This window comes from Coenobita brevimanus, chromosome 103 (genome assembly GCF_032717465.1).
Source record: "Coenobita brevimanus isolate Jiangsu-jjx chromosome 103, ASM3271746v2, whole genome shotgun sequence".
NCBI lineage: Eukaryota > Metazoa > Arthropoda > Malacostraca > Decapoda > Coenobitidae > Coenobita > Coenobita brevimanus.
The window spans coordinates 6318389-6333510 of NC_137056.1; the positions used below are offsets into that span (position 1 = coordinate 6318389).

Genomic DNA, 15122 nt, shown 5'->3' on the forward strand with positions numbered 1-15122 from the left:
TGGTGTAGGTGAGGGATAGGTTCATGTGGGTCTGGTGTAGGTCAGGGATAGGTCTGATGGTCACCTACTGAGAACTTGGTCTTTTTTTCACTCTCCCGGTCAGTTGTTTCTGTACACCATCAGATTTATGGCGCAAAACCCTCCACTCCTCTCAGTTATTCCAAATTTGATTGTTAAGTTCATATTAAATTTTGACAGAGAGAGAGAGAGAGAGAGAGAGAGAGAGAACACGTGCAAAGGAACCCCCATTATGCATAACTGTCGTTGGTGTGACAGGGAGACTAGTGACTTAATTTATATAGATAAATGTATTGGCCACAGCATACAGTTTGGGTTATCATGCAATTAGTAATGCAATATAGCGCAATTGATCAAGACGGTATAACAGTAAGTAGCCGACGTAATCCACACACATTCTCTTCCTAAAAGTAAAATATTCAGTTTAGGAAAGTAGTGTAGTTGAAGAATTTGACTTAACTCACTCCCTCATATACGAAAAATCTCAAATTTATCTTTTAGAGTGTCAGTATGTTCGTTTATGTTTAATTCAGTGACGTATATTTTGTGTCAGTGGGCATTTCTGAACCATGTCTTTTAATGGGCAGGCCTGAATAGAATTAGGAATGTGCTCCAAAATATTACAAGTTTTTCCATTTGATATCATAAACTGAGGGAAACTTGGAAATCGGCATTATAGGTATTAAGATGCCTTTAATGTGCAGTCTATTTATTGCCGACTAAATCCCTTGAAACCCGGTGATGACATTTTTTTATTAGTGTTGTTTCAGTTATTGCTACATCTAAACGATTGTACTAGCTTTCAACTTAGGAAAGGGGTTATTGAGGGATATATCTAAGACGTCCAGTTTGAAAAGTAGTCTAAGCAGGAAAGAATCGTCTAGAAGTAGGGAAAAATAATTTAATAGATAAATGGTACTGTGCATTCACGAAGTTAACAGCTGTCGGAAGGCCAGACTTACCAGGCCTTTCCGTGTTTGGATAAGCTCCCAAACCCTCCTCAGTGGGGGAACAGGCACGCCTCCTTCTGGTCCAACCCCTGTGCCTTCCGCCTGTAAATTGACACTCGGAAGCAGACAGGCGAAATTCCGTGAAATGTTTTTACAGAATGAAAATCTTTTTGGAGATGTTTCACTTTTTTTTTTTTTTTTTTACTCTGCCTGTATACATCATCACTTTTTCTTACTCTACCTGTATACCTTTTTTATTTTTTCTGTACCTGCTAGGTCGCGCTAAACACTGATTAACTTGGATTAATTACCTTGTACACGGGACATCTTCAGGTGTTTAACTAGGACACTGATAAGCATACAGGTACATTCTGCGTCTCTCCTTATTAAACTTGCATGGTGGTGGTAAGAATGAATTACAACAGACTTCCTTGGTGTCTCTCGCTTGTCATTCTACCTGGAGTGAGAATGTCAGGGAAGGCACATTTCTCCTGGTAGTGTTGACTCAGCAAATAAACAGTATTTTCTTTTTTGTTCCGCCTCCCCAGCTCCCTATTTCCTGCATTTGGCTCCTCCCTCTTCCCTTCATTCCTCTTCCGTCTCTCCCTCCTTCCTCTGTTTCTTCCCTTTCCATCATTCCTACTGTCTTCTCCTCTGTTTCATTCCCCCATTTCTCCTCGCTTCCGTTAGATTCTTCCTCCCTCTCTCCTCCTTCCTTTTACTTTCTAATCCCCTCTGTTTCCTTCCCTTCCCTTTATCTCTTCCTTATTTCCCATCTTCCCTGCCGCATTTGCTTCCCTTCTCCCATCTCTTCCCTGCCCCATCTGCTTCCCTTCTCCCGTCTCTTCCCCCCCTCGTCCCATTTCCTCTCCTACCTTTCTTTCTCAACTTTCATTTTCCCTCCTTCCCTCTAGCTCCTGTTTTCCCACTTCCTTTCCACCATCCCTCTCCCATCCCTCCCCCTACCGTCTCTCCTGCCCACCCTTGCCTTCTCACTGCCCAATCCTGTCCCCTCCCCTCCCCAGTCTTCTCCCCTGCCCACCCCTGTCCCCTCCCCTCCCCTGCCTTCTCCCCTGCCCACCCCAGTCTTTTCCCCCTACCCACCCCTGTCCTCTCCCCTCTCCTGCCTTTTCCCCTGCTCATCCCCTACCTCCTTGTTTTGTAATCTGTCAGAATTTGGTGTTAGTAAAGATAATGGTAACAGAACAGATACATCTTAATTTTTTTTATAAATTCGGGATGACCCTGATAAACTAGTAAATTGGGCTCAAGCATGACAGTTGGAATTTGTTACAGGAATATATACGAATAAAGTTCCTCTATTGGCTGTTAGTATGAAGTGAGCTGCACCATGAACATTATTCCAGAACTCGAAAACAAAAATCAGGACGAAAATTTTTAAAACCAAGCCATCAGTTCTGAAGGCAGTAAAGAATGCGACTAAATGATGTGGATTGATAGAACGTATGAATAAATATAAGAAAATGGTATCCCCACTAATTGCACCTCTGTAATACGTCCCAGACTTGGAGTATTGTGTTCTGTTCTGGTCATCGTGTTAGAGAGAGAGAGACAGAGAGAGACAGAGAGAGAAGAGAAGAGAGAGAGAGAGAGAGAGAGAGAGAGAGAGAGAGAGAGAGAGAGAGAGAGAGAGAGAGAACCAAGAAATAATCCAGCAGAGGGAAATTTAAATGTTACCAATATAAAGGAAGCGCGCGAGCGCACGCACGCACACACACACACACACACACACACACACACACACACACACACACACACACACACACACACACACACACACACACACACACACACACACACACACACACACACACACACACACACACACACACACACACACACACACACACACACACACACACACACACACACACACACACACACCAACAACTCGTCCACAGTATATTCTTATAACTGCATGCCCGCCTGAGAGATTTTTTTGGTTTGTAGTTGGTTGGCTTTGTGGCGCCGTCTGTAAAGCGTTTCTCAGCCTCGCCTCACTCTCTGAACCCGACAACATGTTGCTTATTTTATTACAGCTGCTGAACGGGGGATTGGATGGGGTTTTGGGGAGAGCCGCTGTAGGGAAGGGGTTAGTGAAGGATAGATGTAACGCCTTCTACAGCGACAGGCCTCGTAAAATTGAACGAAATCGTCTGAAATCGTCTGGAATCGGCAAAAGCAAATTAAAGCAGAGTAGTTTGGATGTATATTTGTGTTGAATAGGCCTGCTTCCACACGGCTGATAAGGGCAAGGAGCTGTACTAAACATGTTCAAGTCTTGTTTAGTTGACCTTGAACAATTAGTCCGTCTGGCCGAGGAACACCACCATCAGTCACATTAAAAGTTATGCGCTTTCCTACCCAATAAAAAGTAATCCGCCCCCCATCCAGTGAAAAGTAATTCGCCCACATCCAGTGAAAAGTAATCCTTCCTTCACCCAACGAAAAGAAATTCGCTCCCCCACCCAATGAAAAGTAATCTCACCCAGTGAAAAGTAATCCCCCCCTCACCCAATGAAAAGTAATCCCACCCAGTAAAAAGTAATCCACCCCACACCCAATATGTCATTCATTGGCCTAGGTGTGGAAGACTTCTGAGTGTAGGGGAAGAAGTACCTGTGGAAATTGTGTTGTGGTGGCTGTGTTTGTGAAGGAGGGATTCAGTATATGTCGTCCAAGGAGCTTTGATCTGGTGTGTGAATATCTGATAGCACATAGAAGGACATACTACCTCACCTTTCTCGTCCACCCCCTGTTGGGATTGTATCTAGGTCGGGAGAATTGGTACACACACACACACACACACACACACACACACACACACACACAGCTCACCCTGCCACCCAGGGCTCCATTCTTCAGGGTGATGATGAGCGTCTGTTGATTTTAAGCTTTTTGGTAGGATGTTTCTCTCTGTCTGTCTGTCTGTCTCTCTCTCTCTCTCTCTCTCTCTCTCTCTCTCTCTCTCTCTCTATCTGTCTATCTATCTATCTCTCTCTCTCTCTCTCTCTCCTATATTCAGCTCTCGCAGTGAAGTAATAAACAGTAGATCTAAGAAAAAAAAGTGATCCGTTTTTTAATACAAATCTTACTACCACCCATGTCTGTAATTCAGTTTAAGGAAATGTCTTGCAATAAAATAGAAATAAAAACCTCCTATTTAAACCTCTTCGTCCATGCAGGTCTTTTATTCATTTTATTCTCGCTATCGCCAGAATATATTTAGCTTCAAGAAAACGTCCGTCAGTGAAGATGTTAATGATACTAAGAGGAGTCGGTGGAGTTTTTGATGAAGCTTTGCCACTATCTGTCACGTGATCACCTGGTGCCATGGCGCTGTACACGTGACGAGGCCATGGCGCACCCCCGTATAGTTTTCCCGTGTACATACTTGTGTCTGTAATAGCAAGCAATCCAATTTTATCCCCGGCGAGGTGAGGAGGGTCGTGCTGAGGGTCGCGGTACGGCTACCCCACCCCTGGCCGTATCACAAATCTTCATACATCTGGAGGTTACCTGTAGTGACGAGTAGAGTAAAATCCTCCCCCCGACCCTGAACGGTTAGTTGTAGTAGTAGTCGCAGTAGTAGTTGTAGTAGTAGTCGCAGTAGTAGTCGTATCCCCAGCCCGATAGGGACGTGAACAGGCAGCTAACACTTCCGCGCGCAGCCATCCTTTCGGGAAATGGAGCTGTTGAGGGGGAGGTAAAGGCATCGGAATAGGTCCTTCGTCCGGATACATCGGCGCCACCACGGGAAGGCGTCCCTCTCCGGCGCTGTTAGCTTGAATAAAGTAAAAAAGTTGTCTCAAGAAATTTATGGGTTGTCTCAAGAAATTTTATGGGTTAGGAATAGGAAGTCGTCCCTCTCTCTTTGTAACAATATATGATAAAAAAATAAATAAATAAATAAAAGCTACACTTGCCTCTTGGACAGTCAAATTCGCGGGTCAAATATGGCCGTCACCTCAACCGGCGCCACAGAAATCGAAACAGCTAATGGTCTCTAGTTTCTTACGTCTTCAAAATGCCATTCCTTCATCCGTCTAATCAGCACAATCCCCCACCCAGCCATCCCACGGTCGCCAACAACATACACGGCTTGATCCTTCCCCCCTTCTTAATTTATTCCTCTAATTAACTTCATTCTCTTATTTTATACTCGTGTCTCATCCTTTTTTTATTATTTTATCCTCTCTGTCTGTCTCCCTCTGGCCACCCTTCTTGGAGAGATCATTTTACCTCCCCTCGCCAAGTGGACTTATAAAGAATAGGGTATGCTTGGCCAACTTCGGAGTGTCTTAGCTTCTCACTGTTGCTGGATGGATTTTGCTGTCTCATTTGTTTATATATAGAAAGGTTTTATCTTAGAGAGAGAGAGAGAGAGAGAGAGGGAGAGAGATTTTAGCTCCTCACAGTTGCTGACTGGATTTTGTTGTCTCATTTGTTTATATATACAGTAGAAAGGTTTTATCTTAGAGAGAGAGAGAGAGAGAGAGAGAGAGAATGAATAACTGACTGGCAACGCTCCTCTCATTTCCATGGAAGTGTATTTTTTCCTGAAACTGAATGTGTGGCAACAGGCTTTCTGCATTTATTTTTATTTTTTTTTTTTTTTTTAAGATTCCATGATTCACTATTTAATTCTTTCGGTAAGGTGACGTCTTTTAGTTTCTTTTATTATGGTTACCCGAAGAGACGAGTTAATGTAAATGAAGATATACTTATTACAGTGAAGAAGGTAATGGAAGATATATGTAAACTCCTTCTCCTCTTCCTTCGGTTCGAACTTTCTCCCACGCAGAGTAAAGTGTGGTGGTAAAAAAAAAAAAAAAATAAGTGTAATCCTCCTGTTGAGGTTTAACATGATTTTTTTTTTTTTTTGTTGTAAATGGATGGCTGTATAGCATTTGAACCCTTTACAACTTCGTAATGAATTTGGTTTGGGAAAATTGTAAAACGGCGATCTGAGCGATTTTTTTGCTTATTACACTTTTTCCTGTTGTATAGTATTGATGTAAGTTATGTCGACATTGGATTTTTCACTACGATGACGTGTTTACATTCTATTCATGCTACCTTAAAGGGAATGTATTCGTCTAGGAGAGGCTTCTGGAACTTTCGGCATGTAATATAACTTTCATTAACCCATTACTTCCCAGGGTTGCTGTACGTGGGATTTTGCTGGCAAGGGACTACGATTACCGACTCAGAATCACGATCATGGGCTCAGACTATGGGGTTCCCTTCTCGATTAAGTGTTTGAAAGTGCCCAGTTCCTTTTCTCCTTTTAACTATTGGCAATAATTGGTTAAAACATTCACCACGAGAGGTCTGGCGTAAGGTGAATAGGATAGTCTTACGATATGAAGAATAGAACAAGAAAAGTCACCGTCTTCGTAAAGGGGTTAACATATGAAAAAATATTAAAGTGTATATATGGATAATAAATCACGAAGGAAGAGATGGCTCGAAGTCTCTGTGCCAACGAGAATATGGCGCCAAGTCTTTCGGGTTCATGTGTCCAGACTTGACATGAATAATCCTCAACTCAGACTTTAGACTTCCTTTCGTTGCCTTTCCTTTGAGGGGACGATATGATTTAGTACCGAAAAAAATGCGTATGGGAATGATATATCTTGAATGCAGACACAATCTGTATTTCATAGCTACAGAGGCCTTGTTGTCAGCACGTAATTTGGCGCAGTCTGGGGTGCGGAGGTGGTGGCGGACAGGATAGAAGATGGGCTGCTGGGTCATATTCTAAGTGTTCTGGGAGATTTCGCAGCTCCTCTTCCTTACCTGTTTGTTCTGCACATTACAGTTTTATATTGTCTTGTATATTTCTGATGCAAGTTATGTCGCTGGTGAAAACATAACATTAGGCTGTATAATATGCACAATAAATCGCTGATATAAAGTTGCTACGAAGTCTTCAGTGCAGCCAAGAAATTGAGTCGTTGTTTGAAAGGATGGGAGATCGATCCCAGGCGGAGGCTGGGATTTACGGATACGAATTTCGTCAAAAGAGGCGACTGATTTTCCGCAAGACGCACCGACCTGTCATAAGCAACACCCCCTCTGATACAACCACACCAGCCCTGTGAGTCGGGGGGGGGGGGAATAAAAATAAAAGTCAGGGCGCCGGAAAAAAAACGAAGTGCGATCGTCGGTAAAAAAAAAAAAAAAAAAAAAAAAGTGAAGTGTGGGCTCCGGTAAAAAAAAAAAAAAAAAAAAAAAAAAGACAAGGTGAAGTGTGGTCTTCGGTTAAAAATAATTTAAGTGTGGGCGCTGGTAAAAAAAAAAAAAAAATGAATGTGGGTGCCGGTAAAAAAAAAATAATAAAAAAAATAAAGTGAAGTGAGGGGACTGGTTTTGGTTTATCAGCATATCTTTTTTTGTGTGGAATTCAGTGCGGAGATATACTTTCTTAATTTTTTTTTTTTTTTTTTTTTTTTTTTTTTTTCCAGGAAGGACAAGGACAGTGGAGTACATAAATATTCCATGGGTCTTGTTCCTCCTGCAGAATAAAACATCTTAGATACGAGATGTGATTTATAAGTTCATGTTTTATTTTTTTTTTTTACTGGAAGAACGAGGAAAGGAGAGTGCAAAAGTCCCTGTCTCTCGTTCTTCGTGGAAAAAAAGAAACTTGTATGAGAAGCAGTCGATCGTGCATGTGACAGCGATTTTTGTTATTTATTTATTTGCTTTTTTATTTTACTTTATTTTTTGCAGAAAGGCCAAGAAAAGGAGGGGACAGAAACTTCCCCATCCCTTGTTTTTTTCTCACAAATCTTAGTTATGAGAGGGAGTTGATTGTGATGATGTAAATTCGAGGTTGTGGTTGCGGTTGCCGGGTGTGTGTTGTTTTGGAGTCGTGTGTGTGTGTGTGTGTGTGTGTGTGTGTGTGTGTGTGTGTTGGGTATTGTTTTTGTATCGCCATTTGGACTCAGGCAGGGTACAAATGCCTGGGTTCGACCAGTGGGCAGGCACGTCGTCGCCAGCCGCCCCTCGACCTGGCGTCATGGCGTGGTTGCACATGACAAAAATCAGGCCAGTGTTGTTACCTTGTACGTGCAACTCAAGCGATACCTAAAATTAGGATAAAATTGATAAGGCTCTACATTTATGCCTTTTGACCGAACGATCTATTTATCTGTCTGTCTGTATTTATCTGTATTTATCTATCTATCTATCTATCTGTCTGTCTATTTATTTGTTTACATTCAGGTCCCTGTTTATACTGGTGGTTGAACAGGAAAAAGAGAATAATAAATTTTTGTCCGAGTCAGACCTGTAAGAGAATCGAATATATATATTTTTTTCAGTTGTGAGCTGGACGTGTTATACACCATCGCCTCGTTCATTAAGAGGGGGTGGGAGGCAGGGTGAGGTGTAGGAGAGGCATGGAGAGGGAGGGGGGGAGAAGTCTTTGGTATCTGGAGGTGTGTTGTATTGAGGGGATTGAGGGAGGTGAAGGAAAAAATGGTGAGGGGAGGAGGGGAGGCATGAAGGAGAGTGGAGCCGTTACTTATTGTGCCTCATTTTCGGCAATTTTTGCACCTCCCTCGAGACCCCAAAGTGAGGGGGTTACACATGTGCATATCAAGTTGTCAGGACAGTGGTTAGGGGGACTCAATGCAGGAAGAAGGGGAAGAACGATCACAAAAGATAGGGGTTTGGGCTTCGCATTGAGGTCAGAATGGGACTTGTATGACTGAAGTTATCCGAACGTGTTGGTCGTGATAAAAGTTGACGTTAAGAACACGCATTATGTTAGGCAATGTTGCAGAAATCCACTTGTCACAGTCAGACATCATCTGGGTGGCAGTGAGAAATTTTCCGCAAAGAACTTCGCCCATTGTATCGGGGTGTTTTTTTTCCCAGACCAACACGAGGGGAAAATTTATGTCAGAATATGTCCGATTCAGATCTCAGTGTGGCAGTGTCCATACTCTTTCTACTTTTCGATGAGCCACTGGGTTCCTACTTTATTCCAGACTGGAAATGAATGTTTAGCCTCCATTGTGCAATTCTGGGTCTTGTGATGAAAAATTCCTCTTCAGTAGTTCCACGCTGGATGAGATACGCGGTAAAGTGAAGGAGGATTCTTGTACTTATCTCTATGTATTTTCGAGGTGTTAGACAAGAATTGCGGGTGTGTTTGTATTTTGCTGATTATAATGTCTGTTTCAGAGCAAATTTATATTTATTGGCGATTTTAATCACTTTAAGAATGGCTTTTCATTTCGAACTAGGGTAGTTAGTTATAGCTTTCATTAACCCCTCCATTAGCAGGGAGCTCTACTGTAAAAAAGAAAACAAAAAGTAAAAAAGAAAAAACGAGAAACTGATCGGGGACCAGCGCATAGGCCTAATGCTGTGACAGTGACGAAGCTGAAAGTGCCGAGGTAAGTGATATGTGAGATGTGAATGGAAAGGTCAGTGCCCCCTTTTCACCCTTGTCCGCCTTAACCACGCGGCTCACAGGAAGGCAGCAACGAGGCGGAAGCAGTCCGTCTCTTTCACTCCTAGGCGATAAACACCTTCACTGTGGCTTGTGGCTGCGGTAAACAGTGTGCAGAGAGACAGATGGCAGGTGTACCCATTATTGTATGGTGAGAGGGAATGGGGTGAAATGTGTGCTGGAAGACGTGTTGCCATTTTTTTCTCCTCTTTTTAGAATGGGAGAGAATGAGGAAAACAGTTTTGCAGGTGGACAGGTAGCAAGTAAAATCTTTTAATGGGATGTGAGGAAATGAAGAATACAGTGCAAAGGGAGACTGATAACAGGTGAACTAATTTTTGTAGGATGGGAGAGGGACAGTTGAAGGCAGGTTTACCCGTTTTGTAGGATGGGAGGGATTGGGGGAAACCGTGTGCTGGGAGGAGGTTTACTATTTTTGTAGGATGGGAGGGCATGGAAGTGTCCAGGGAAACAACAGATAACAGAATTATAATTTTTGCAGGGTTAGAGAAAACTGGGTGGATAGAAAATGTTTTGGAAAATATGATAGTTATTTTTTTCTTTTTAGGATGAGGGAGGATGGGAAAACACAGCAAAATAGCACAGTTCCACTACACAGCAGGAGATGCCATGAAATCTAGAGGCTCACAGCAGCTACAAATATTTCCCTGGTTTAGCTCTACAAAGATTTCCGTAACAGTAGCACAGTTAGCTCTCAAACTTTTCTAACGGAACGCTCCAGGTTTCTAGGTATCCTCCTGCTCATCCCTCTGGAAAAAGGATGCGCTTGTCCCACTCGTCACTTACGCATTGGAGTGGGAATGGCAGTATTGTGGGGTTTTTTACCATTGTGTCTTCTTATCACAGTGCCAGTCAAGTGGAAGAATTGTACCCATGTATGAAAAAGTTGTTTAATGACAAGATATAACGACTTCGACCCGATCTGCACCCGGTTCATACCAGAAGAGGGTTCAAGTGGGGCCAAAACAGTCGCACGTTCCCAGTCAACAGCATTTGTAGTTATAATGCTTCCACTTGAATAACACTTAATGATCATGTACTGTGTTTTAGCAGATGTTTATGAGCCAGACTGTGGCCGAAGAAAGGCATGAATACGTTGGTGGTAGTTGAATATGCAAATGCTTTCTGGAACCCCTTCAGTCCGATGACATTTTTGCTCATTCATACTACCTTCAGACGATTTAATTCATCTCATGATACACTGTACTTTCAGAATTGGAAGGATTAATTATAGCCTTGATAAATCCCTTTGTTGCTTAGGCTACTCTGCTGAATTGAATAAAATCGTCTGAATGTACCAAGATAAAATACAAACATAACGTCATTGGACTGAAGGGGTTACTGTACCGTTGCCTACTTACCTGCTTAATTGAGATACTGCCGGCCTAACTTCGTGACCACTTACGTGAATTGGTACACACTGATTTCCCAAGTAACTAGTGCATAACATAATTGATTGAATGACAAGCGTACTAACTGACTGTCTGACTCGGAAAGCGACCGTCTAATGCAAAACGAATGCATTTGAAGTTACGTAAGAATGCGAGGTTTACGTAATATGAGAGAGAGAGAGAGAGAGAGGAATGTATGTGTGTGGGAGAGAAAGGTAACACCCAATATTTTCCTCACACACACACACACACACACACACACACACACACACACACACACACACACACACACACACACACACACACACACACACACACACACACACACACACACACACACACACACACACACACACACACACACACACACACACACACACACACACACACACACACACACACACACACACACACACACACACACACACACACACACACACACACACACACACACACACACACACACACACACACACACACACACACACACACACACACACACACACACACACACACACACACACACACACACACACACACACACACACACACACACACACACACACACACACACACACACACACACACACACACACACACACACACACACACACCAATTATGCAGTGTTCTTCGATACTAAGAGATGGATTCGGTTCTTCTTATTTGCCTTATTCGCGATCGAGTTAAGGCTGCTCTTGTCCTCTACTTCTCATCCACCGTCTTCCATCTGTCGTGTCCTCCTCCCTTACACCCAGCTCCCTCACAGCTTGTCCCACACAGCTCTCCAGCAGAAGCCCTTGTCACCCTCCAAACCCTCCTTCTCCTCACTGGCACCTTACGTACTGTCTTAACTCTGTCGCTCGTATGATTCAGCTGAATAAAATCATCTGGCTCTAGGTAAAATAGGATGCTGGAGTTGTTCTTCGTTCAGTCTCCCTACCAGTGCGATCTCATGTCTTTCACCTCCGTTATACGTGCCACTCTTGTTCTTCTCTGCTCTTCATCATTTCTCAGTCATTCTCTCACGTCTTTCACCTCCGTTATGCATACCACTCATGCTCATCTTTGTGCTTCTTCATTTTCAATTCCCTCAGGGGCATGTTCATTATTTTCAAGTGTCTGGTACAAAATAAACCGGTAAGGAAGGGGTGGTACGAAGCCTCCCATACTCACGACTTCACCTCCCTTACTCACCTGCCTCCCTTTTCTCTTTCCAGGGTGAGTCCGTGTACGCAGGACGGATGCATCACTGGTGAGTACAGACATTACAGTTCAATCATTAACCCCTCTGACGTCGACATAAATACTCAGTCGTCTCATTCTTACGACCACCAGGCATCTGTATTCACCTTGAGAGTGGCCCATCAACGTCTTCGAACTAAGTCAGTGTCCTTCAAGTGTTGGGGAAAGCATAATTCTTGTATTCTTGCTAGCACCCGAGGATTATTTTTTTTTTTTTACGTGAAGAGTGGCCTGTCGTCGTCAAGGGGTTAATGGTTATAAGTACCCGCAAACTTTCTTATTCTCTTGATGATAAATCCATCGAATTTTTGGCGTGCTTTCTGATACTCTGGGCATAATTGAAAAGAGCAACATGAGTTTGATTCATAAAGATCTCTAGATATACATTATGCTTATAACTTTTTAATTCTGAGGTTGTATGATAGCATAATTACCTTTTTAACAAAATTTTTTGTGTGAATATTGAGAAAATGAATTTCAAGACAATTTTCCTCTGTCCCTATTAATTGCCCCGCCTATGAAGGAATGAATGAGATTTCAGAAACATCGATGTAGGTGATTTTTCACTATTTGACAGCAAAAAATCCCACTCATTGTAGTCAGCGTTTTCTGCATAACACTTCGTTTATCAAGTGTCAGGTCTATACTGTAAGATACTCTATCCACTTCAGAAATTGTGATGCAGAATTAATTACAGTTACACGCTGTGTCAGTGCCTGGGCTGTACAATAATGCAAGTTTGGTAGTAAAGGGTCAGAAATTGTGACATGCTAGTCCTGTATTGTCATGTGGTCAAAAATTGTGTTGGATATGTTAGTCTTTATTTTAATGGGGTCAGGAATTGTGTTTGGATAATGTTAATCTTATATTGTACTGGGGTCAGAGATTGTGTTTGGTATGTTTATTGTAATGGGATCAGAAATTGTGGATATGTTAGTCTTGCAGTGTACACCCGATCAAAAAAGGCTCATGCACCAGGGGTCAGGTGAAGTAAGAAATGATCTGTACAGCACGTGGTGTCCCTGGAAGATTATTTTATTTTCGTATGAACTTCCCTGTAACAGCGCTTCCTAACCGATAGAATATGTCCTTCGAAACGATATATTGCAGCCTCATGAAAACAAGGTTGCTACAAGGCATTCTGCAGGTGCCCATCGTCTGTGGTGCAGGATTGTTTTTCACGCGGAATGTGCATCAATACTTTTTTGATCGAGTGTACCTTGAGTATTCATAAGTTTCCATGATCCCACGTTCTTCATGTCCGTAGTGATCTTTTGCTTTTATATTCTGTGCGAGCTGGTTTTCCAAAAAATATAGATAGTTATTGATTGATAGAGGAATAAATAAATAATCAGTTTGACATTATTAACTTTGGAATACCACTCTGCTGCCGATTTTTATCAACCAAAGAGACATCATCCATAGTCAGATGGCTAAAAACCCCATCTAAACTTTGATAGAACTGTGGTATTTTATGCAAGCGAACGCCTGACGATTGTATTCGCAGTAAACCAATGCAGTCAAAGGGTTAAGAGTTTGTGAACGAACTAAAAACACAAATTTCAAAGTCGTTCGTAGATTACTCTCTCTCTCTCTCTCTCTCTCTCTCTCTCTCTCTCTCTCTCTCTCTCTCTCTCTCTCTCTCAAAAAAAAAAAAAAAATAAATAAAAAAAAAAAATAAAATAATAAGTTCACAGGTGTGGCTTAGTGAGAAATGCCCGGTAATTCATCCTGCTATTGTTAGTTTTTCTTAGAATCCCGGTGTTTTGGTAACCTAATTTCGAGAAGCACTTTGGTGGGAAAAATGGCTGTTACATAATCTTACATAATGTCTGTTTGTACAGTATCCATGTTAGGAACAAGTAAAAGTTTAGATAAATTAGAATTGCTGTTTGTGGAATTTCAGAATCTGGATTATTGCATCATAAAGCACATGAAATTACGAATATGTGGTTTCAGGTATTTCATGGGTAAAAATCGTAGATCTTGATTAATTTTGTTTTTATTAAGTACATATCTATATTATCATTTTTGTGCATTTTCGCGTGGATGGATAATGATGATAGATATTCGCTTTTGTATTATTCCATTCAAGTATCTGGTGAAGTTGTCGAGTCGAGAGGTTTCCTCTTAAACGTTGGTGAGACAAGACCGACTTTGAGAACTAACGCGCTGTTAGCCAGGATTTTTTTTTTTTCTTTTTTATGTGAGGAAGAAGGAACCAAAGGCAACGAGCCCGCAAAACTGTTCCTTCCAAGAGAAAAACAAAATGCGAGAGAGAGCCAAATTCAAGATTGATTTCCGGTGATTACACGTTTAACCCTCTGAGTGCTGATGGTTTCCTTAATGTGAATAGAGTCGACTGGCGTTATCCATAGTACAACCCTTGAGTCGCAAAGAACACAAGGACTAAAAGAAGTATATTTTTAAAGTTGAATTTTAGACCGATATATTTACTAGTTTCCGTTCCATAATTTTTTTGGAAGACCAGACTCAGCTTTTTTTTTTTTTTTTTTTTTTTTTTTTTTTTTCATAGTTCTATTATTAAACTGTGTAAAATAATGATGTAAGAAATATCCTTATGATCTAGGCTTACATCAGTATTCTTGGATGTTTGGATAAGAAATAGCTTTTGTAGGATTTATGTACATTGTCCTGTGATTGCGCAACTGTGGCTGTACAGTGTAGACACAATGGGCCGTATTCTCGTCGTGCAAGGATGTTCCCTAGCACCTCTTCCTTAGCGATTTATTATCTGATACGGCTGGTTAATATCCTTTTGTACGTACTTATGCACAGTATGACGCTATTGGAAGAACCAATACAACACAGAATAGGAGAGTATGATGCAATAAGCAAAACAAGTCACTTGGGAAATGGTGTTAGAGAGCTTTCTTAACTGGCGAGAATACGGGCCAATCAGGTGCTATTGAGGTGAGATGCTTGTCCTTATGGCTAATACCTTTGAATATAAATCATGTGTCATCATTAGTTGCAGGAAAAATGGG

General features: G+C 41.8%; 1 protein-coding gene across 1 annotated transcript in view; it reads left to right on the plus strand.

The window, feature by feature from the left end:
- LOC145415715 (uncharacterized) overlaps positions 1–15122 on the plus strand; it is a 243273-nt gene that overhangs the window by 72749 nt on the left and 155402 nt on the right. Inside the window, exon 2 of the mRNA XM_080284939.1 lies at positions 12090–12124. Coding sequence (XP_080141065.1) covers positions 12114–12124 — 11 coding nt within the window. The 5' untranslated portion in view covers positions 12090–12113. The remainder of the gene's footprint in view (positions 1–12089; positions 12125–15122) is intronic.